The 23833-nt window shown below is 48.2% G+C and overlaps 1 protein-coding gene across 6 annotated transcripts in view; it reads right to left on the bottom strand.

Moving 5' to 3' along the window:
- Numa1 (nuclear mitotic apparatus protein 1) overlaps positions 1-23833 on the bottom strand; it is an 80431-nt gene that overhangs the window by 14507 nt on the left and 42091 nt on the right. For 3 of the 6 annotated variants that reach the window (XM_070035115.1, XM_070035117.1, XM_070035114.1), the window contains exons 2-8: positions 15931-16004; positions 10811-10896; positions 4998-5077; positions 3935-4017; positions 3338-3418; positions 2102-2189; positions 265-388 (exon numbers count right to left, since the gene is read on the bottom strand). In XM_070035115.1, the coding sequence (XP_069891216.1) occupies positions 265-388; positions 2102-2189; positions 3338-3418; positions 3935-4017; positions 4998-5077; positions 10811-10896; positions 15931-15972 (584 nt within the window). In that variant the 5' untranslated portion in view covers positions 15973-16004. Of the gene's footprint in view, positions 1-264; positions 389-2101; positions 2190-3337; positions 3419-3934; positions 4018-4997; positions 5078-10810; positions 10897-15930; positions 16005-22410; positions 22613-23268; positions 23357-23833 lie in introns of those variants that run through there. The other 3 variants (XM_070035116.1, XM_070035118.1, XM_070035113.1) reach the window with 3 other exon arrangements.

The following is a 23833-nucleotide window of genomic DNA, read 5'->3' as shown; positions in this document are numbered from 1 at the left end:
TATTTTAATGTCTTTGTTAGGACGTTAGAGGAGATTCTCCAAGGAAAAGGGGATCCCATAAGCAGAGAATGGCCTTTGAGAGAGTGGCCTGCCCATGACAGACCCTCACCCACGTCCCCCAGTTAGTACTGGTTTACAAAAGGGATCCCAGGCCTGCTGCATCCTCCAAGCACCCCTTGAGGGATGCACCTGGTCAATAGCTCAGCCTCCACAATGCCAGGAATGGAGGACTGAACAGATGTGGAAGCCCATCCCAGGACGTACCTGTTCCCACTGGAAGAGGAAGCAATTCTCTGTAGCTCTAGAAAGCGAACATCCCTCTTGCCCTGGTGGCTAGGTGGGGAGAACTCTTCAGGCAATGTGTTGGAACAGGTGGAAGAGACAGAAACTGGGGGTACGAAGACAAACAAGCCAAGGTTAATGCAGGGGTGAGGTAGTACTAGCACTTGAACTCAGGCACTTATTAGTCTACACCCTCACCCCTTTTGGCTCTTATTTTTCAGGGGTCTCATACTTTTGCCTAGGCCTGGCCTTGAACCACAATCCTTCTACCTAGGGTGACAGGCATGTGAAACCACACAGGACCTATTTGTTGAAATTGAGTCTCCTTAATGTTTGCCTGAGCTAGCCTCAAACCTTGACTATCCTAATCTCCAATTCCCCAATGAGCAGAGGGGGTTACAGGCAGGGCACCGGCCAGATTCTCACACAGTTCTCACACAATGTGAGAACTTACCTTATTGGGGGTGAATCTGCTGACATTTTTATGCAGAGTAAGCTAGGCAGAACATGACCACATAGGCCAGTATCCAACCGACATCATGTGCAAGGTTTCCATTTACTCAGAGCAGAAGAGCAGAGTACAGTGAGGGGGTTTCCCTGCTTAGATGCCAGACCAAGCTCTCATGCCAACATTACCCAGTCGGTTTGAGTCCTACTTTTCATGGTGGAGCCACCCTCCATTCCAAAACTCTCCCCGTCTGAGCTCTTTATTAAACCGAGGTGTCCCTTCTCCAAACCACCCCTTCCCTTGCTTCCATGCTACTCTCACAGGACTATGCTATCTCTCTACTCCCCTCCTGTGTCCCTCCACTGCCTCCACCACCTCCTCCGCTGCTGTCTCCTCCTCTATACTCTGCCCACAGCTTCACTGGCTATGCTACAAACCCACATCTGGCCCAGAGCTCTCCAGCATCCTACGCTCACAGTCCCACCTCGTGGACTTGAACATACACAGCAGCAGCAAATTCAATAGCCAGAAGAGAACTTTCCCAAACCTTTGTCAGAGCCCTCAGCCAAAAACTGGTAAAGCCCTCGCTCTTTCTGTTGGATGGCCAGGAGACATCCGGCATATTCCATACTTGGCTCCCTATCATGCTTACTGGCTTTTATGTACCTGCCTCCCACCTAGAACAGGAGCTTCCTGAAAGGAACGCAGATTACCTATTCCAGCTTCTAAGCCTAGCCTCATGACTATTTAAAAACACATTGGGGGGGCTGGGAAGGTGGCTCAGTGGTAGAGCGCTTGCCTTGCATGCTCGAGGCCCTGGGTTCGATTCCTCAGCCCCACATAAGCAAAAAGAAAAAAGCCGGAAGTGGCGCTGTGGCTCAAGTGGTAGAGTGCTAGCCTTGAGCTGAAGAGCTGAAGGACAGCGCCCAGGCCCAGAGTTCAGGCCCCACGACCGGACCAAAAAAAAAAAAAAAAAAAAAACACATTGGGCCAGGTGCTGGTGGCTCACGCCTATAATCCTAGCTACTCAGGAGGCTGAGATCTGAGGATCACAGTTCAAAGCCAACCTGGGCGGGAAAGTCTGGCAGACTCTTTATCTCCAACTAATCACCAAAACATTGGAAGTGGAGCTATGGCTCCAAGTGGTAGAGCAAAAGAGCCTCAAGCAAAAGAGCTTAGGGACAGCTCCCAGGCCCTGCTTAAGTCAAGCCCCACAACTGACAAATTAATTAATTAATTTTAAAAAGATACAACACTTTATTCCCGAGCACTGAGCCTATGTCATGTGATGGGGACCACCCCCCCCCAATTCTCCATAACCAACACAATCTCTACTCAGAGATGAGGGGTCCTCACGAGTGGCCTACTCACCTTTTGCCAAAAAGTTCTGTAGGTCCTCATTAAGATTCAATCCATCTTCATGGTCTAGCATAAATTTCAGGATGACAGCTAACTCAGCCTATGCCACGGAAAGAGAAAGGGAGCCCCATTATGCAATCAGAGACGAGCCTGGGGGCTCAGGACTCTACCCTGCCAATCCCAAACCATGATGGGCCCTATTCTTCCTCTCAGATTCAAAGCTCCAAGGCCCAGCCGCACACGCTGCCAGGCCCAGCGAGAAAGGGTACAGACCCCTGCTCTAGCACAGCCACAACGGAAACCAGCCAGCAGTTCAGTTCTCTGGGTCTCAGTGTGCTTCCGGATGCCAATTCAAGAAGCTGTGGGCTCTGGCCTGTCAGTTCCAGAGCCCGCCTCACATCCAGGCAGATCAGATCCACTTTCCAGCACTCATCACCTTGATCTTCTGTTCCTCCCACTTTCAGGAGACAGAGCAGGTAGGATCACACGTTCCCCCACTTGCTTCAACTCCCTACTACCTCCCCATAAAGTACATCCAGAGTAAGAATTCCTTAATAACTTTGTAAGCACACAGCTTCTAGCATAACTGTTGGCAATGGTGGAAGGAATAAGATAAATAGTGTCTGACACACATGTGCATGCATACACACACACAGGCACATTCATGAAAAGAATAATTTCTGTGCACATACAAATACACAGCACAGTTAAATACACACATTAAAAAGTAATAATAGACTTTTAGAAGTCTGTTATTTAAAAGTCAGAAGTTAGGAAGTGGTGCTGTAGCTCAAGTGGTAGAGCACTAGCCTTGAAGCTATAGAGTGTGGGGACAGCGCACCCAGGCCTAGAGCTCAAGCCCCATAACTGCCAAAAGAAAAAAAAAATTAGGAGTTATGTCTGGGAAGGAATTATCAGCAAGTGTTATTTCCTTCTTAATAAGCCTCAGCATTTTCTGGATTTCCTGTAAGAAATGGCTGCCATCCCCAAAACCATGGTTCTTCAGAAAATAAAATGCGCAATTTCAGTATGAATGGGAATGGAAAAGATGGGGGAGAATCATAGAAGGGGTAACATTAATCAAGATGCACTATAGTCATAAACTCACATGATGAGCTGGAATCCTTAGTACAACTACTTAGAGATAATAACAAAATTAATGAATTAAGAAGAAAAAAGAAAAGACAAAGGAACAGGGTGAGGGGAGCCAGGCTGGGCCCTCAAGTCAGGTGGAGGTCAAGTGCATACCTGAATCCTGTACTCAAACTGTTCCCAGTCCCGGGAACTTCTGGAGCTCATGGTCGCATGGTACAAGAGCAGCATGGTTATCTAGAAGCCGTACAGGAGGCAGTCATTAAGTGCTCCCACTTAGTGCTCCCATCCAGCGCTCCTTACTCAGGGATGTTTGGGGACTCTGAGCTATTGTCACCCGAAATGCCTTTAGTTAGCAAACAGTTCCAGGTTACCAGGCTTAGGAGCCCCAGGAGACACTCAGATTTTGTTTTTTTTGTTTTTCTTACCTAAGGACTCCATCAATATGAAGAAAAAAAGTCAGCTGCCAAGATTCCTGCCTGGCTAAATGCCCAGGTACTGCAAGCAGACACAAAGGCCAGGCCTCTCGACAGACCAGCAGAGGAAACGAAGCAGGCTGCTGCGGTGAGACCTGATTCCTGATGGCCTTCAGCACAGGTCTAGTTAACCTCTGTCAGGTGGCTGTCTGGTCCCACCCCCAGCATCCAAGGACCACAGAAATAAAACACTCCTCAGCCCTTGCATAAAGAGCCCGCCCCCAAGGGTCCCTCAGCCACTTCTCCCCAACCCATGTGGAACAGGTGCCACAGGTACCTTGGCCAATTCCAGCTCTGACCCCTCCGTCACCTTCTGTGCAGACACCACACATTCTGGAGAAGAAGGAAATTTTCTATTTTCTGCAATGAAAGCAAGGTAGAAAAAAGGGTGACCTTCCTGGGAACTATACCTGACCTTCCCAGAGTATCTAAACCTGCAAAGCAAAATCCCAGCCAGGAAAGGACTATGAGACTAGGCTCCTTCTTGAGTCCTCTGCCTGCTCTACAACTTCCATCTGCAGGAAGTCCACAGGCCCCAGGGCCAGGGCAAAAAGGCAGGCAAGGGACTCAAGATTAGGACAAGCTTACCTGCTCACTTCCCAGCACCTTAGCACCACAGAGGGAGCCAAGGTCCAGGTCACTCTAAAGTCCTGTCTCAACTAGGGTGACACAAGAAGCCCACATGTGAATTAGGATAGAGCAACTGAAGACCCCGGCTCCCTTGCTGCCAGACAGTCCAGCCTTAGTTACTAACTTCTTGCTGCTTCATCTCCAGAGCTTCTCACCTTCTCTACAATTCTCTTGAGGAAGAGGAGGAGCAGAAAGCTCCCCACATCAAAGATAGCTCTATAGTCTAGGTCTGAATCAGGGCTAAGTGGAGCTCACAAGTACTCTGCTAGCAGCTTCATCTTTAATCCTCTCATCTACCTGAAACATGATTATCTGCATCTATACCACAGACAGGAAACCTATGTCCAGAAAGATGCAAAGCAGTGAGCAAGTCAAGGTCTCCACCTCTGATCCTGTACTTATCCCTGAACACTTACCTGGGAAGCGAGAAAACCCTTTTCTTGCCAAGGTAAATAAAGTAATAAGGATTTCTTGCCTCTGACTTCTCAAAGCAGGGGGGAACAGAAGACCAATGTGCTGAGCACTGGAAAGGTGGATGGGAGATGGGCGGGATGGGAGACAGACTGTGGAACTTAAAGGCCACACTTGCATCCCAAGACCCAGGAGTCTGACCTGGCTGTATTCAGCTCAGTCATCATCCTTGACTGGATTCTCTGGGGTCTCAAATTCCAGGAGTCAGAGCTGCCTGGCTAGAGAAAAAAGGCACTTACTCTGCAGAAAACTGCACACGAAGTCCAGTCTCTCTGGCACTGGCTGTTGCAGGATTTGCTGGCCCTCTTCAGTGCCATGGCTAGAAAAAAAAAAACAAGTATTAGAGCTGGAAGCTAGTGGCTCATGCCTGTAATCCTAGCTACTTAGGAGGCTGAGATCTGAGAATCACAGTTCAAAACCAGCCAGGGCAGAAAAGTCTGTGAGACTCATCTCCCATTAACTACCAGAAAACCAGAAGTGGAACTGTGGCTCAAAGTGGTAGAGCCACTAGCCTTGAGCAAAAGGGCTCAGGGACAGTGCCCAGGCATTGAGTTCAAGCCCCACAACACTCAGTGACCTCTGCCTGCTTTCTTACCGCTACCTCCCCTCCCTGCACACTGTTCTATTCTATATTGGATGTGAAGCCATAAAGAAGATGCAAGAATACCACTTCTTCAGATGGAATGTTGAGTGAGAAGTGGGGACTTGGGGCATGGGGTCTTTCTCGCAAAGAGGATATACCCTGTCATCCCATTTGCAACTATGAAAAAGCTCTGCAGGAAAGGAAGATGAAGGCAGCACCAACTAGATTAAACAGCTCTGAATGACTCAACTCTAAAACATCAGGTGGCTGGGAAACATAGCTACCACGAGTGAGAGAAGCCCATGGGAAGGAAGGGACGAGGTTCTACAGCGACAGAGCAAAGGCGTCACGCTGGGAGGAAAGCGGAGATGGCTGAAGGCTCCTGAGCGCTGGGTTAAGGGTTAACATCAATCTTTTCTTCTGTTTTTTGTTTATTTGTGTTTTGAGACATAATCTCATTATGTAACTCAAGCTTGTCTCAAAACTCAAACTCCTCTGTCTCCATCTCCTGAATACTAAGATTATAGGTGTGAATCACCGTGCTCAGTGATCCTTCTTTCTGAAGGGCACTTACTCCCTTGATCCTCATTTAACGGCAAAGGCAAAAGATGGAGAGAGCAGAGGGTGGGAGGAGGAACCTCAAATAGCCAGGCTGTGGCCACTAGGTACATACACAGTGTAACTGCACTCCGTCTGAAGAGGACTACTGCTTCACTTTCCCAGCTGCACTGGAGATGCTGATTTTTTAAAAGGATTGTGGGAGGTCTCAACCAACTCTCTGGAGGGAAGGACAGGCCCCTAATCACCACAGTTCCAGATATTTATAAGGAACATGTCATATCCAAGCCAAGACCATGAGCTACTGCCGTCCTAATCTTCCAAGGGACTGCAAAGGATCTTCTAAGTGGAGCTCTGCAAGAGGCATTCTGGACAGCAGACCTTGGCTTAGGGGCTCCTAGTCTTGCAGAGTGCTCATGTCTGCACGGACTCCTAAATGAGCCATCTTCCCCACCCACACATAACTGGGAATGTCAGCTTGCTTCTGGGTAGAGTGATATTTGCCTAAGTGTATTCCACTAAATAAAATAAAACATGTAACTGATGTTTGAAAAAAATTGAGTTAAACCAAACTGAATGCTTTTTTTTTTCCTTTATTAGTTTTCTGTCTGTTGTTTCTTGAGATGTAGGGGAAGGAAAGAATAGTTATCTTGCTATGCTATCCTTGCTGGCCTTAACTCCTAGACTCGAGTGATCTTTCAGTGTCTTGAGTAGATGACCTACTAAATGGCTTGAATATTTTCTAAAGAAGCAGATATAAAGCCAGGTACCATCACACTTGTACTACTAGCTACTCAGAAGGCTGAAATCTGGAGGATTTGGGTTCAAAGCCAGCCTGGGCAAAAAGTCCTTGTGACTCTATCTACAATTAACTAGTAAAATTCCAGATGAGAGGTATGGCTTAAGTGGTAGAATGCCAGCCATGATCAAGACAGATGAAAGCATGAGGCCTCAAATTTAAACCCTGGCACCAGCACCTTTACAAAGGAAGGTAGTAAGCCCAGGAACAGCTATCACGCCACTGTACCACTCACAGCTGCCCAGGCTCTAATGGTGGTGAGAATGTCTGAGCTGACTGGCAGCTAAGGGCTGCTTTTCACTGTGAACAGCAGAGGTCACTGTCGTAAAACAAACGTCAGAGCTTTAGGTTTGCTAGTGAAATGCCCTCTGCCAGCTTTGCTACAAGCTCACAGCCATCAGACAAGGCAACCAGCCTCTTTGCTTTAGGCTGCTCATTCCCAGAAGAACAAGAAAAACTGTTAGGAGTTGATGACAATGCATTTCCCACAAAGACCAAGTGGCCAAGGAACCCAGTCCTGTTCAATTCCCACAGCTTCTCCCTGCTCGCCAACCTTGCCAGCCTTCACTGTATTCCTCTGAATGAGACTTCTGATTTAGGTTAGCAGTAGAAGCAGTATCAAAAATGCAATAGCCAGAACAGTTTAACCTGTTCTCCCCAAAGGCAATTGGTCTGCACTACCCTGCATTACTGGAAAGAAGCTGAGTGAGGCTGGGATTTCAACAGCCCACTCCCCACAGCCCCCAGTCTAACACTCAGGTACATTTCTGGAAACAACTTGGAGCTGGTACCTTCAATTTCCCTATGAAATTCTTTTCCAGGTTATAAACCAACAGTGGCTAGACCAAGGACACACACATATCCTCACTCCTGGGCACATCTGCTGACCTGTCATCAGGCCAGGGAAATTAACATTTTCAAAACAAAAGTTATTCAATCTACCCTGAAATCAGAAAAACATATTGTTACATTTGAGGGCCTACTGTACCTGGCTGTCCCTTTTTACGGATATTATAATTGAACAGTGGGCTAGATATTGCCAGCCTAGTGCATTGACCAGCCATTGATAATAAGTAACTCAACTACCACTTCAGTGAGATTTAAAAAATAATTATTTAGCTGGGTGCCAGCGGCTCACACCTATAATCCTAACTTCTCAGGAGGCTGAGATCTGGGGATCACAGTTCAAAGCCAGCCGGGCAGGAACATCCATGAGACTCTTATCTCCAATTAACCATCAGAAAACCAGAAGTGGTTTTTGAGAAGAGCTGAGGGACAGCGCCCAGGCCCAGAGTTCAAGTCCCATGAGTGACAAAAAAACAAAACAAAACAAAACACAGAAATATTTACGTTAGGAGTTACAAATGACTGCTTTATAACTCCACCTCGGCAGCATCTCATGGGGGCGCACAGCTCAAGCAGTAGAGAGCCTACATAGCCTACACAGGTCAAACCTTAGCAGTGCCCCCCTCAACAGAAAAAAAAGAACTGTAAATTAAGCAAATTTACACCAATCTATTTACAAGTATCAAGGGGAAAGGACAAAAGCCAAGCAGAACCATGATGATGTAATTAACAAACACTGTGCTTCAGGAATTTCCACTCCATCAACATAAAGCAGGACTCAAACCTGGCAAGAGGCGGGGTGTCAGTGGCTCATGCCTATAACCCAGGCTACTCGGCCAGCTGAGATCTGAAGATCCAGGTTTGAAGCCAGTCCAAACAAGAAAGTTCCTAATATTCTTATCTCCAATTAATCATCAAAAAGTCAGAAGTGGAGCTATGGCTCAAGTGACAGAGCATTAGCCTTGAACAAAAAAAAAAAAAAAAAGCTCAGGGAGGGCTGGGAAGGTGGCTCAGTGGTAGAGCACTTGTCTTACATGCCTGAGGCCCTGGGTTCAATTCCTCAGCACCACATAAGCAAAAAGAAAAAAGCCCGAAGTGGCGCTATGGCTCAAGTGGTAGAGCGCTAGCCTTGAGCTGAAGAGCTGAGGGACAGCGCCCAGGCCCAGAGTTCAGGCCCCATGACTGGACCCCCCCCCCAAAAAAAGCTCAGGGACACAGCCCAGAGCCTGAGTTCAAACCCTAGGACCAACACCAAAAAAACTGTTGAGAGAGGAAATGAGCCCCTGATGGAAGCTCTTTTGGAGTTTAAGGGGTTATTTTGGAGATAGGCTCTCACTATGTTGTCCAATCTGGCCTTTAAATCCAGGTCCCAAGCAATTCGCCCACCTACCAGCAGCTGACATGCTTGATAAACGATGTCTAAACACCAGGCTAAAAATGTGGGGGACATTTTGGTGGTGCTAAAGATCAAACCCAGAGCCTTGTACACACTAAGCAAGACCTCTTCCACTGAACCTATCTTCAGTCTCCAAGCTGAAGATCTTAGGTTTTAATCTATTAACAATGAAGAATCACTCAATTGTGAGGATGAAGTGAGGATCTGAGAAAGTCCTGATTTCAAGCCCCAGGACTGGCAAAAAAAAAATCATATAGGAAATCCCATTACCACCACACACTGCCAAAGGGGAAACAAAAACAAAAACACCCTAATGGGTTTATCTGCTCCTCAGCCTCACTAGATTTTGCCAATGGAGAATACTAATTACCCCTCATTCCTACATCTATTCACCCAGACACTGATTAAAACCCAATCAATGAAGGTAGGCAGGGCACATGCCTATAAGCCAGCACTTGTGAGGTAGAAACTGGAGGACCTAGAGTTTCAGGCCAGTCTGGGTCTGTAGGAAAAAACTCTGTTTTAAAAAAGAAAGACATGCCGGGCGCTGGTGGCTCACGCCTGTAATCCTAGCTACTCAGGAGGCTGAGATCTGAGGATCACAGTTCAAAGCCAGCCCGGGCAGGAGAGACCGTGAGACTCCTATCTCCAATAAAACCACCAGAAAACCGGAAGTGGCGCTGTAGCTCAAGTGGTAGAGCACTCGCCTTGAGCTGAAGAGCTAAGGGACAACGCCCAGGCCCAGAGTTCAAGCCCCACGACCGACAAAAAAAATAAATAAATAAATAAAAATAAAAAAGAAAGACAAGAGGCTGGGAAGGTAACTTAGCGGTAGAGTGCTTGCCTTGCATGCATGACGCCCTGGGTTCGATTCCTCAGCACCACATAAGCAGAAAAAGCCAGAAGTGGCACTGTGGCTCAAGTGGTAGAGTGCTAGCCTTAAGCTGAGGGACAGCGCCAGGCCCAGAGTTCAGGCCCTGTGACAGGCAAAAAGAAAGAAAGAAAAGGAAAAGAAAGACAAGCTGGGTGCTGGTGACTCATGCCTATAATCCTAGCTACACAGGAGACTAAGATTTGAGGATTACTGTTCAAAGGCAGGAATGTCTGGGAGACTCTGTTTTGTTTTGTTTTTGGTTGGTCGTGGGCTTGCACTCTGGGCTTGGGCACTGTCCCTGTGTTCTTCAGCTCAAGGCGAGCGCTCTACCGCTTGAGCCACAACGCCACTTCCGGTTTTCTAGTGGTTTATTGGAAATAAGAGCCTCACGGACTTTCCTGCCTGGGCTGACTTTGAACTGTGATCCTCAGATCTCAATCTCCTGAGAAGCTAGGATTATAGACGTGAGCCACCGGCACTGGGCTCTGGGATACTCTCATCTCCAATTAGCCGCTAGAAAACTGAAGTGGTACAGTAGCTCAAAGTGGTAGAGGACTAGCCTTGAGCAAAAGAGCTTAGGGACAGGCCCCGAATTCAAGTCCTATGACTTACCAAAAAAAAAAAAAAAGACAAAACAAAACACAATAGCATAGGAAGGGGACTATCTAAACTGTGTTATTTCTCCCTCAAATGTAAGGGCTTCTTTCTTACTGCAGGACCTCAAGGTTGCAAATGGGGCCTGTGAAGAGAACTTGGGGCTGAGTCAAGACAAGAGGGCTACAGAAGACTCCCGCTGAGATAAGAGAATGGGGAGCTCTTGAAACTGTTCAACAGGGGCCTTGCGGCCCCTTTCTACGCAAGAATGGGGAAGACTTCAGATGGGGCCAAACTGAAAGGACAAGGTTGAAGTGCTGGCCTTTGGGCTTACCCAGGCTCCTAACACTCTACCACCACAGCAGGCAGCTTCCCTGAGGGGCGGGCAGTTTGCATACTCACATGCTGTTAATGATCTTGATAAAGACGCTGCAGTCTTGGAGCTGCGGCAAAGCCTCCACAGGATCAGCCACACGCAGACTGTTCACCTGCGAGTCAAACACAAGAGCCTGGTGAGAACATGAGAAATGCCAAAATGCGTGGTTTGCTCCCACAGCTGCAAAGGGCGAAGGGAACACATGATTTCAGAATTTCTTTTCTCTCTCTTTTTTTTTTTTTTTGCCACTCCTGGGGCTTGAACTCAGCACCTGGGCACTGTCCCTGAGCTCCTTCTGCTAGCCTTGAGGCTAGCGCTTTACCACTTGAACCGCAGCACTACTTCCAGCTTTTTCTGTTTATATGTTACTGAGGAACTGAACCCAGGGCTTCAAGCATGCAACAAGCACTCAACAACTAAGCCACATTCCCAGCCTGATTTCAGGATTTCTGTTTGGTTGGTTTTTGGTGTCTTGGGACAGGGTCTGGCCCAGGCTGGCTTCAAATTCAAACCTCACCTCCCTCAATTCCCAAGTGCTAGAATAACAAGAATACACAACCATACTGCATATCTAAGAGTGTTAATATTAGCAAAGGAACACTGCTCCACCTCCCATCCAGTGAGTGATCCCAGTCACAGCCCCCCAAAGCACCAAAGAGGCCTGAGGCTTGGACCTACAAGAGACCAAGATGTGCCAGCACAAGGGCATGCTTACATAATACAATCAGGCATAAAATGATTCTGGAAGAATCTTTTGATTTCCCATTGGTACCACCTTGCCTATAGGGAGAGAAACTTGATGGCAGAGAACATCAAAGGGGAAAAAGAGACTTTATATCAGAGTCCTTGGATCTCAATATTTACATTGTAACTACGTGTATCCCTTGTTCTCTGTGTATATCAGTACCCAGGCTTGAACTTGGGGTTTCACATTGTCAGTGTGAAACTTAAGCCATGTCTCCATTTCAACTGTTTTGCTGGAGTCTTTGCTGTAGTCTTTGCTAGAGAGATGGAGTCTAGCAGATTTTTCTACCTTAGATGGCTTCAAACCTCAATCCACAGATCTCAGCATGCAAAATAGCTAGGATTACACAAATAAGCCACTAGCAGCAAGCTTCTCTTGAATTTTTACCTGGTAGCCTTTTGTACTTTTGAATCATATCTATTCAAAACTTCAATGTTTTTAATGTGGGCTGTGAATGTGGCTTAGTGGTAGAGTGCTTGCCTAGCATGCATGAAGCCCTGGGTTCAATTCCTTAGTACCACATACACAGAAAAAGAAATGTACTCATTACCTGACTGATGTAACTGTAACCTCTCTGTACATTACCTTTATAATAACAATAAAAAATATAAATTAAAAAAAATTGTCAAGGGGCTGGGAAGGTGGCTCAGTGGTAGAGCGCTTGCCTTGCATGCCTGAGGCCCTGGGTTTGATTCATCAGCACCACATAAGAAAAAAGCCGGAAGTGGCGCTGTGGCTCAAGTGGTAGAGCGCTACCCTTGAGCTGAAGAGCTGAGGGACAGCGCCCAGGCCCAGAGTTCAGGCCCCACGACCGGACCAAAAAAAAAAAAAAAAAAAAAAAAATTGTCTATCACTAGCACTGGGAAAAAAAAAAAAAAACACAAAAAGTTGACCTGATTATTCAGTACTCAGGTTAACTATTAGAATACTCTGTGCAAACTGGCATGCCCGTGTAATATTCTAAGTATGAGGCATTATTATGCATTCTAATGGTGTGTTAAATGGTTTTGTGTGTTTATATGCTTACGTGTGTGTGCATTTGTGCACCATACTGAATGTTTTTCACATGCTTTATCTCATTATCCTCATAATAACCCCCTGAGGCATCACTAGAGCCATTACAAATGGGATGCTGAGCAGCTAACTTGCCCTGGGTCACAGAGGGGCCAGAGTTTTGACTCTAAGACCCACGCCTATCACCATACACCATGGCCACTTCTGCTTGTAGCTTTAAAATGCTTGATGTTCAGCATTATATTCTCATTTGCCATGGTATCCAAAGGAAAATATATATATATAAAAAAAAAAAACTTTCTAAAGGATTTTGTTGCCCTGATCAAGAAGGTAATGAGACCTTAGTGTGGCAAGATTTAAGTAAAAGCTACAGTCTTTTTGTGATGGTAGTTTTCTAAATGGAGAGGCACCGGGCTGCATTCTCACAGACATATTTTCCTTTCACATGAACACCTGCTTTTTGGCAATATTCAAAAAAGAGACATTTTATTCTCTTTATTCTCTTGTGCCTGGATATGGTAGCCTTTGGGGGAGATCAGTCGTAGTGCTTGAACTCTGGGTCTAGGTGCTGTCCCTGAGCTCTTCAGCTCAAGGTGAGCACTCTATCACTTGAGCCACAGCACCACATCTGGCTTTTTTTGAGTAGTTTATTGGAGATATGAGTCTCATGGACATTGCTGCCAGGGCTGGCTTTAAACGCAATTCTCAGATCTCAGCTTCTTGAGTAGGTAGGATTACAGGCGTGAGCCACCAGTGCCCGGCTTAGGTAGCTTAATTTATTTATTTTGCCAGTTCTGGGGCTTGAACTCTGGGCTGGGCACTGTCCCTGAACTTTTTTTTTGGTCAGTCATGGGGCTTGAACTCTGGGCTTAGACGCCTACGCTCTTCAGCTCAAGGCGAATGCTTCATCACTTGAGCCACAGTACCACTTCCAGTTTTCTAGTGGTTTTTATTGGAGATAAGAGTCTCACAAACTCTCCTGCCCAGGCTGGCTTTGAACTGTGATCCTCAGATCTCAGCCTCCTGAGTAGCTAGGATTACAGACTTGAGCCACCAGCGCCACTTCCCTGAGCTTCTTTTGCTCAAGGCTAGGACTCTATCACTTGAGCCACAAAACTACTTCTGACCTTTTCTGTTTATGTGGTACTGAGGAATCAAAGCCAGGACTTAATGCATGCTAAGTAAGCACTCTACCACTAAGTCACGTTCCCAGCCCCCTTATTTTATTTTTTAATGCCAGTATTGGGGCTTGAATTCAGGGCCTGGTAACTGTCCCTTAGCTATTGTGACCAAGGCTAGACCTCTACCACTTAAGCCACAGCTCTACTTCCAACTTTTTGGTAGCTTATTGGAGATAAGTCTCATGTACTTTCCTGCCCAGACTGGCTTCAAACCACAATACCTAGATCTCAGCCTCCTAAGTAGCAGTATCACAGGCCACTTTACCTTTTAAGATGTATCCTAGGTACTCATCAGTATAACTAATAGATGGTGATTTGTAACTAGTAGGGTAAACAAATGCAGTCATAGTATTCAGTATACTCTTAGTGGAAAATGAACTATGTAACCTGTTGGTAGGAATGGGAGAGGGAAATTGGGGTAAAGTGAAGGAAGGGATGACACTGTCCAAAAAAGAAATGTACTCATTACCTGACTTATGAAATGATAATCCTCCGTACAATATCACCTAAATAATATTATACTTAAAAAAATAAAATAGCTGGGAAGGTGGCTCAGTGGTAGAGCGCTTGCCTTGCATGCCTGAGGCCCTGGGTTCAATTCCTCAGCACCACATAAGCAAAAAGAAAAAAGTAGAAGTGGTGCTGATGCTCAAGTGGTAGAGCACTAGCCTTGAGCTGAAGAGCTGAGGGACAGTGCCCAGGCCCAGAGTTCAGGCCCCACGACCGGACCCAAAAAAAAAAAAAAACAAAAACTGGGGGGGGTGGAAAGGTGGCTCAGTGGTAGAGCGCTTGCCTTGCATGCATGAGGCCCTGGGTTCAATTCCTCAGCACCACATAAGCAAAAAGAAAAAAGAAGTGGTGCTGATGCTCAAGTGGTAGAGCGCTAGCCTTGAGCTGAAGAGCTGAGGGACAGTGCCCAGGCCCAGAGTTCAGGTCCCATGACCGGACCCAAAAAAAAAATAATAATAATAATAAAAGAGTAAAGAAAACTAACTACTATGCCTGTCAATTTGTATATCACTCTCAATTTCACATGAAGTGACAGAAGACAATCTTAGTTTTCCTGTGAAGGATCTTGAATTATTCTCAGTTTTCCTGTGGAATATGCTGGATTATTCTGTTAGTGAAGATACATTCAAAATACATCTGAGAAGATTACATATCATTTTAAGTTAACATGCATGCTAGCCGGGCGCCTATGGCTCATGCCTGTAATCCTACCTACTCAGGAGGCTGAGATCTGAGGATCACAGTTCAAAGCCAGCCTGGGCAGGAAAGTCCGTCAGACTCTGTCTCCAATAAATCACTAGACAACCGGAAGTGGCGCTGTGGCTCAAGCGGTACAGTGCTCACCTTGAGCTGAAGAGCACAGGGACAGTGCCCAAGCCCAGAGTTCAAGCACCACGACGGACCAAAAAAAAAAAAAAAAGAAAGAAAAGAAAAAGAAAGTGAGAGCCTTGTCCTGAGACTAAAGGTTTTTTTTAGTCCAAAGTCCTTGCCAACAATTACCATGTACTGGGATGTGTACAAAGATCAGATGAAGATGGGTTTCCATGTCGTCTTCTGGCCACATTGCCTTTGATCAAAAGGATATACACCTCAGAGCAGCTCCTACTGAGCTTACCAGTAGAGGCATGGACCACCGTCAAGCAGCAAATAAGGAAAGTTCAAAACTAAAGGAAAGCTGGATGCTGGTAGCTCACACCTGTAATCCTAGCTACTCAGGAAGATGAGATCTGAGGATCATGGTTCAAAGCCAGCTTGGGCAGGAAAGTCCGTGAGACTTTTATCTCTTATAAACCACTCAAAACTGGAAGTGACTCTATGGCTCAAGTGGTAGAGCACTAGCCTTGAGCTGAAGAGCTGAGGCGGCACCCAGGCCCAGAGTTCAAGCTCCACCACACACACACACACACACACACACACACACACACACACTTCAAGCTCCACCACACACACACACACACACACACACACACACACACACACACACACACACACACACACACACACACACACACACACACACACACACACACACACACACACACACACACACACACACACACACACACACACACACACACACACGGAAAAGGAAAAGAAGACCATACTTGATCTGGAAGCTAGCACCTAGAACACACCTCTGCAGCCCCTCTGCAGCTTCCGAGAGGAGCACAGCAGACAGAAGAGCTAGACTACTCACCCAAGACAGGAGTGCAGCCGCCCGGGTGGCGTGGAGCGTCATCTTGGTGATCCCAGTCAGTCACCCCAACGTACCTGGAACCCAAGACAGGAAGAACAGGTAATTGTTTAAGAGATCCACAATCAAGCAGGTGAGGAGAAACAGTTCTACAACTAGCTCTGAACAGCAACAAATCCCTCTGGGATCAGCACTCAATCCATTGAGGCACCATGGGAATTCTGACACAGCTCAGAGGACACATGTCAATTAATATAAAGCTTATCATGTCAGGGCTGACACTTAGTTCAGTTTTTACAAATGTCCCTCACAATCTTTCAGGCTCAAGGAGAGCACAACATTCAAAGCTGGTCCTTAACTCTGTTCTTTGGGACATGGAACCCTTAAATATGGAATAAACTTTTTTTTTTTTTTGGGGGGGGGTAGGTCATAGGGCTTGAACTCTGGGCCTGGGCACTGTCCCTCAGTTCTTCAGCTCAAGGAGAGCGCTCTACCTACCACTTGAGCCACAGTGCCACTTCTGGTTTTCTGGTGGTTAATTCGACTTTTCCTGCCCAGGCTGGTTTTGAACTGTGAGCCTCAGATCTCAGCCTCCTGGGTAGCTAGGATTATAGGTGTGAGCCACCAGTGCCCAGCTAACTTTAAAAAAAAAAAAAAAAGGGCTGGGAAGGTGGCTCAGTGGTAGAGCGCTTGCCTTGCAAGCCTGAGGCCCTGGGTTCGATTCCTCAGCACCATATAAGCAAAAAGAAAAAAGCCGGAAGTGGCTTGTGGCTCAAGTGGTAGAGCGCTAGCTTTGAGCTGAAGAGCTGAGGGACAGCGCCCAGGCCCAGAGTTCAGGCCCCACGACCGGACCCCCCCCCCCAAAAAAAAAAGATAGACCTAGGTCTGATACTGCTATTATGTGACCATGGTCATATAACTTTGGACAATTAGTAGAACCTTGTTTAATCCATTTCTTCATCTACTAAATGGAACATAAATATTCTCTAGCATATATACATGCTCTAGCCTATGCTAGAGAATATAATATACAATATGAACAATTTCAGAGATATAGTAAGTAGTCAATAAATCATCACTGTTCTTAAATAGAAAAGTTGAAAAGTATTTTCTGCACTCAGATTCTACCTACATTACCATGCCTTTGAGGACATGGCTCCAAGTTCTAGATTTCTTTCTTTATACTTTCCATAGTATTAAAAACAGACATGGGGCTGGGCACTGGTACCTCATGCCTTTAATTCTAGCTACTTAGAAGTCTGAGATCTAAGGCCTGCCCTCAAAGCTAGACAGGCAAGAAAGTATTTGAGACTCATCTCCAATTAAGTACCAAAAAAGATGGAATTAGAGCAGTGGCTCAAATGGTAGAGTGCTAACCTTGAGCAAAATAGATCAGAGACAGCTCCCAGGCCCTGAATTCAAGCCACTGCACTGACATGGAGAGAGAGACAGACAGAAACAGAGACAGAGACAAGAGAAACAGACACGGGATAATGCAGTACTGAGAATATCTGAATCAGGGTCTTCAGAGGAAGCCAAGGCTAATTATGGAGATCCCAGGGGATATTTAATGAAAGATTAGACACTTGTCCTGGTATTTACTCCCAATTTTCTTTGCCATTGGGAATCAGCCATCTGCCTGCCAAGGTGCCCCCAGGATCTCAAACTTGATGAGTAATAATCCCCAATACTTCCTGAGACTCCTTAAGACTGCCACAAATCTCCACAGGCTCATTAGCCCAGCCCACCCCCAACCTTCTGCCACAGGTGCCACCACTCCAAGAGGAACAAGAGTGGCAAGAGCTACTTCATCTACAAATCTCCTCGTACATTAGCATCTCCAACATTTGCTCAGCGCTTTTCTGTAAGAAAGGTGTAGGAACATGGCTTTCCACCATTCTTGACTGTAAGAGGCTGTCAGAAACATAAATCTAATTATTGATTCTTTATCATGTCTAGGTACCTCCTACCCAAGTGTAGTCTGTAACCAACTAAAAGGTTATTTTCTTACCCCTATATATGCTCTTCCTGGCCTGGGAGCTATATGAGAAATAGGAGAGAAGGACATTGCCTTTGAGGGGCTTATGACATGGTAAGGTGTAAAATTAAATATACGTGAATCATTAGAAGAAAATAATTAAATGCTAACTATAGCTAAAGACTAATTATAATTAAGTGCTTCCTGACCCTGAAAAAAACCAACATGATTCCACCTGTCATATCTTCGTCATAGTCTTGGAAAAGAGCCAGTACACCTGGGGTTGGGTGGGGGAAGGGAAATGGGTAAGAGAGCTCTCAGGAGATCAGAGAAGTGAAGGAGCCCAAAGGTTTCTTGTTCTTGGATGGTTTTCCCCAAGTATGGCGATCTGTAAGTACTGCCTGCCTTATCCCTGGGGCTTTGACCTCACTCAGTGCACTGAAATAAGGTTTTCCTGGTGTTGCACAAGAAGGACCATGCTCAACCCACAAGATTAAGGTAGCAATTGCTAACTGCTTGAGTAGGCTTTTTTTTTTTTTTTTTTTTTTTTTGGTTGGTTGGTTGTAGGGCTTGAACTCAGGGCTTCGGCGCTGTTTCTAAGCTTTTTCACTCAAGGCTAGTGCTCTACCACTTTGAGCCATAGGGCCACTTTGAGTTTTCTGGTGGCTAATTGGAAATAAGTGTCTTGCTAACTTTCTTGCTTAGCTGGCTTTGAACCGTGATCCTCAGATCTCAGCTCCTGAACAGCTAGGATTACAGGTGTGAGCCACCAATGCATGGCAAGGTTTTCTTTTCTTTTTTGCCAGTTGTGGGGGCTTGAACTCTGGGCCTGAGCACTGTCCCTGAGCTTTTGTGTTCAAGGCTAGCATTCTATCACTTGAGCTATAACTCTACTTCTGGCTCTTTTTGGTTTTTTGGTAGTTTAGTGGTGATCAGAGTCTCACATAGATGACACTGCATGAAAGGAAATATACTCATTACCTGACTCATGTAATTGTAATCCCTCTGTATACCACCTCTATGATAATAAAGTAAGCTAATAATAAATAAGCAAAGGGTCTCACAAGCTGGGTACCAGCGGCTCATGCCTGGCCTCTAATACCAGCTACTCAAGAAGCTGCTGAGGATCGTGGTTCAAAGCCAGCCTGGGCAGAAAAATCCATGAGAATCTTATCTCCAATTAACCTCTCAAAAACCAGAAGTGGTGCTGTGGCTCAAAATGGTAGAGCCTTAAGCAAAAGAGCTAAGGGACAGCAACTAGGCCCTGAATTCAGGCCCCAAGACAGACAAAAAAAAAAAGTCTCACAGACTCCTGCCTGGGCCAGCTTCAAACTCGATCCTCAGATCTCAGCCTCCTGAGTAGCTAAAATTATAGGCATGAGCCACTGGCATCTGGCTGGGCTTTCTTTTCTATGTTTTTCTCTTTCTTCTTTTCCTTTCCTTTCTCTTATTTGCAGTATTGGAGGTTAAACTCAGGGCCGTTAGGTAGGTACTCTACCACTTGACCCATGCTCCCAGCCCTTTTTAGTTTTAGTTCTTGTTTTTGAAATACGGTCTCAGACTTTTTGCCCAGTGCTGGCCTTAAACTACAATCCTGTCCAACTCTACCCTGAGTAGCTCAGATTACAAAAGTGTACCACCATACCTGACTAGGGTTTCTTTTCAAGTCTCTGTGCTATTCAGTAATAAGAAAAATGTGTCCTAGATACCTTCTCCCAGCCCCACAACTAGCTTACAGACCAGTAGTTCTTCAAGGAGGCCCACTAGTTCAGAAATTCTATTTGCAACAGGAGACGAATTACAGATCTTACTCCAAGAGATTCCACAACTGTGTTGTGGCCTGAGACTTAACCAACTTCTTTGCTTTGTCTCAGAGGCCAAAGGCACAAGCCTTATTAGGGCCCTTCTAGGAAAGCCTGTCTCCAACTAATTCTACCATTCAAAATCCTTGTGTCAAGGCCAAATGCCTTTTACTTCGCTCCTCAGGCACATATAGAATGAAATCAATAGACTCTAGAAACTTCTGAAGGACCCTGTCATCAAAGTGCTAAGGGCACTCCCCCAGGATCCCACAGCCAGTAGCTTTAGCACACCACAGCCACTCACCAGTACTGACAGCTCCTCTCCGTGCCAGAAGTACCATGTGCTCAGCACTGCCACTATGGCTTTAAGCAGGCCCTGGCTTGGAACCTCAGGGCGCTCAGCCAGAGCAGAGCGCGGTCCTCCCCACCCTCCCCCTGAAATCTGAGGCAGGCCCCACCCAGAAGACTCAGTGATGGTGATGGAAAAACAGATGCCTGCCATAGTAGCCTGGAAACATTTCACAGAAGCATCGGCTGAGATCCACCCCAACTCATCAAACTGGACAAAATTCCCAGAATGCAGGCCAGGCCCTGAGGGTACCTTTCAGAGTTCCCGCCCGGTTTTGAAAAAGAAATGTCCCCAGAATCTAAAACTGAGGCTTCCCAGAGGTGGCAAAGCACCCTCTCCTTTCTCCCAGGGGCAGCAGCCTTGTAAACTTATGGCCTTAAATCCTCTTTGACTCCTCAAGCAGATAATGCAACTCTCCACATCAGTACCAAACCTACATTGTATCCTGTTTCCACAGAAGGTATATGAGGACAAGGAAAGTGACACTCAAGAAACAGCCTGCACCCCTTCTGGATCTTAAAGAGTTAAAGCCTGGCCATGGTTTCCTACCACAGCTAAAGCTAATGAAAACCACCTGCCCAGACACAAGGACCAGGACCAGAGGGTCAGGTTGCTGAGCTCTGGGGTCTGTTCTTGAAAAGCTGTAGTTTTGGGAGACCAAGTGATAGGCCAGAGGGTTTGAGTGGCAGCCACACTATTCTTTGTGCCCCACCCCCTAGCCTAGGTGCCAGCTCCCTTGAGACTCCTTTTAGCCACTTACTGCCTGCCTGAACACTACCTTTCCTCAAGATAAAACTAAAGTAACCTTTGGTCTAGAGTGCTGCTAAAGTGTCCTGGTCTCAGATTCGTGAGCCCCTATGTCCAGTGAACCCCCTTTCTCTTAGTGCTTTACTCCCAGAATTTCAGGGCTGTTCCTGCTCCCACCTCAAGGGGTCCTTCCCCAGACCCCAATGTCCTTTCTACTCAATAGTTCCAAAGGCCCACAGACTCACAGCGATGAAAATGGCTGCCCTTGCTGTGTGCCCAACCTCAGCTCGCCACCTCTGACCCGGAGAGCCAGCCTGCCAGGAACCATAAAAATTCTATGCTCTGCACCCCGTTCTAAGAGATACTCCCTGTTTTTAAGAGATACTTTCAATCTAAGCAACAAAGAATAAACATGGTGATCTTGAGGCTCCTCCTCTTATTGAGAGGGACAGATCAGGAGAAAGGAAAACAATCACCCAGACTTCACATAGCAGAGTATCCCAGGGGAGACCAGCGAAGGCCAAGCTACCTTGCTAATTCACCGCAAAACCCAGCAAAGGCAGGGTGGCCAGTGGAACATTCCTGTAGTCCCAGCTAGTTGTAGGCTGAGGCAAGAAGACTGCCTGAGCTCCAGACCAGGCTGGGCCCCACTGAGCAAAACACAATTGGGAAGGGGGAGGGGGCGGACACACGGGACAGAGGGGGAACCCAGAAAAAATGTCTTAGTGGTGGATTCCGAGTGAGTGAAGATCAAAGGACCAGTGGCTCCATGAGACACCATGGAAGAATCCTTTTCATCCCCTGGGGAGTCTAGAGAGGGGGCTATGTGGTGGTCCAAGTCCAAAGAGTTTCTCTGCACTCCTGAGGTGTGAGGCACACCAGCTTGCTGGATGTGTTCTCCGGTTCCTGGGGACGAGCTTTGGGATCAGACCTTCCCTCTTCATACCCACCACCTCCTTTGTAGCCTAGAGTTTGGCCCAGCAACTGCGGCCCTAGAGAAGAGGAGGGAGGGACCGCAGGGAAACCCGGCTCACAAGTGGCTTAACTGATAGCGGCCTGATTTCCCCCAGTGTTCTGCCGGGTCCAGATCGGGAAGACGTGAGCGTGAAGGTGGCCATCGAGAACCAGCCGCGGGGCCCGCGGGCAGCTAGCGTTCGAGGGGCCGGGCGCGCACCGGGCTCCCTCGGCGCCGGTCCTCACCGACGCACTCACACCCGGGGCCCCGCCAGCTATGTGCGTCGCCCGCCGCCGCCGCCGCCAAACCCAGGGCCACCCCAGGGAACAGAGCAGCTCTCTCCCCGACTCTCCGCGGCTCAAGTGCGGACGCACACGCTTCCTCCTCGGAACAAAAACACGCTGACATCCCCGCGAGGGAGAGAAAGCAGCGCTCGGCTCCGAGGGCGCCAACTCCCGGATGTTGGCGAGCCCGGCTCCCGGCGCCCGTTTCCGAGTGTTTACTTGCTCTCCTTCGTCTCTCCCTCCCCTTTTAGGATGGCGCAGAAAAGGGAGGCGGGGGGGGGGATCCACCCCACCCCCTCGTCCATGTTGGAACAAAAACCCCGAGGAAGGGGGGGGGAGGTCTCCGGGTAGGGGGGAGGGGGACTTACCGGAGTCCTAAAGCCAACCGTACCTACGGGGTTTAATCCGCCATTAGCATTTAAATCTTGAAAGGACGGGAGGAAGGGGGGCGGTGGAAAGTAACCTCACACACAAAAGAAAAGTTGTTGGTTTTCTCCAGTCAGCCTGGCAGGAGCGATCTTCCTGGCTGACAGCCAGAAGTGCGTCACGGCCCGGAGTCTGCTTTCTTTAAAGGCGCAGCGCGCTTCCGCGGAGCCCCGGCCGGGCCGGGCCAGGCCGCGCGGACTGGGGTGGGAGCGCGGCCTGGGGCGGGCCGGGCCGGGCCGGGGCGGGAGCGCGGCGGGGGCAGGAGGGGAGGGGCGCGGAGACCCGCCAGAGTCCCCCCAACAAGAGAGCCGGACGCCAAGGGGAGGGCGCCTGGCACCGTCGCTTAAGTGCCACCGCGCCGGACCCCGCGGGGGCCCAGGCGGACACGCAAAAAAGCATCCCCAGCAGCCGGCCGGCCTGACAAACCTGAGGAGGCCCGGCCACTCCCCCTCCGCTCTCCCCACTTAGGGCAGCAGGGCCGGCCCCTCCATCACTCGGGCCAGGCCGGGAGGAAGCGGCGGCCAGCCCCAGCCTGCAGGCGCGCTCGGGGCGAGGAGAAAAGACCCCCGAGCAGCTCCACTCCACCGAGTGAGCACTCAGATCTTTCCCGGGGCAGGAAGCTGCGGGCGGCGGGCGTGCCCGTGAGTACGCGCGCGCACACACACACACACACACTCACTCACTCACTGCTGCTCGCTGGCTCGCACACAAAGCGCCCGCCGCCTCCGCGCGCCGGCCCGCCGGCCCGCGCGGGGCATGGCCGCCCCCAGCCCGTCCCCCGCGGGATCTCCAGCCCGTACCTTCGCTGGGCCAGGCCAGGATGCCGCACCGTGCCCGCTCCTCCCCCTCGGCCACCCAAACAAGACGCCGGGCGGATTCGGGCCCCGGAGCGCAGTGTGTGCTGGCCTGACCGGGTGGCTGCGCTATTGTCGACTGTGGAATGGCCGCCAAAATCCCAGCTGTGCAGCCAGAACCTAATCCCCTGTTCCGCTGAGCAGTTGTGGGGAGGGGCCGAGGGGCCAAGGCGCGGGACGGAGTTCGGCCGGCACTGACGCGAGCCCTTAACAGGCACAGGCACTGGGACCCGTCGGGTGAGCCTTAAACTCTGCCCCTCTAGTAAAGGCTGAAGATACGGCTGACTCTTAAAAGACAGAAACCTCAGCCTTTCCACCCAGGGGCAGCAACCTTCACAAGACTGCAGAAGAAACCCACAGGTAGTGCAAAGGAATCACATTTATCAAGCACATTTGTAAGACACGGATAGGTGTATCCAATGATGAATTAAACTCAGCATCTGCAGAGGTGGTTGGCCGAACCTGCAGATCAGAAATGGGCTAAAAAACAAAAAATGTTAACTTCTACAAA

The sequence above is a fragment of the Dipodomys merriami genome, unplaced genomic scaffold, assembly GCF_024711535.1.
Source record: "Dipodomys merriami isolate MVZ:Mamm:240054 unplaced genomic scaffold, mDipMer1.0.p SCAF_25, whole genome shotgun sequence".
Lineage (NCBI taxonomy): Eukaryota > Metazoa > Chordata > Mammalia > Rodentia > Heteromyidae > Dipodomys > Dipodomys merriami.
Note: the sequence above shows the minus strand (reverse complement) of the source record. Positions and strands in the feature narration are given on the sequence as shown.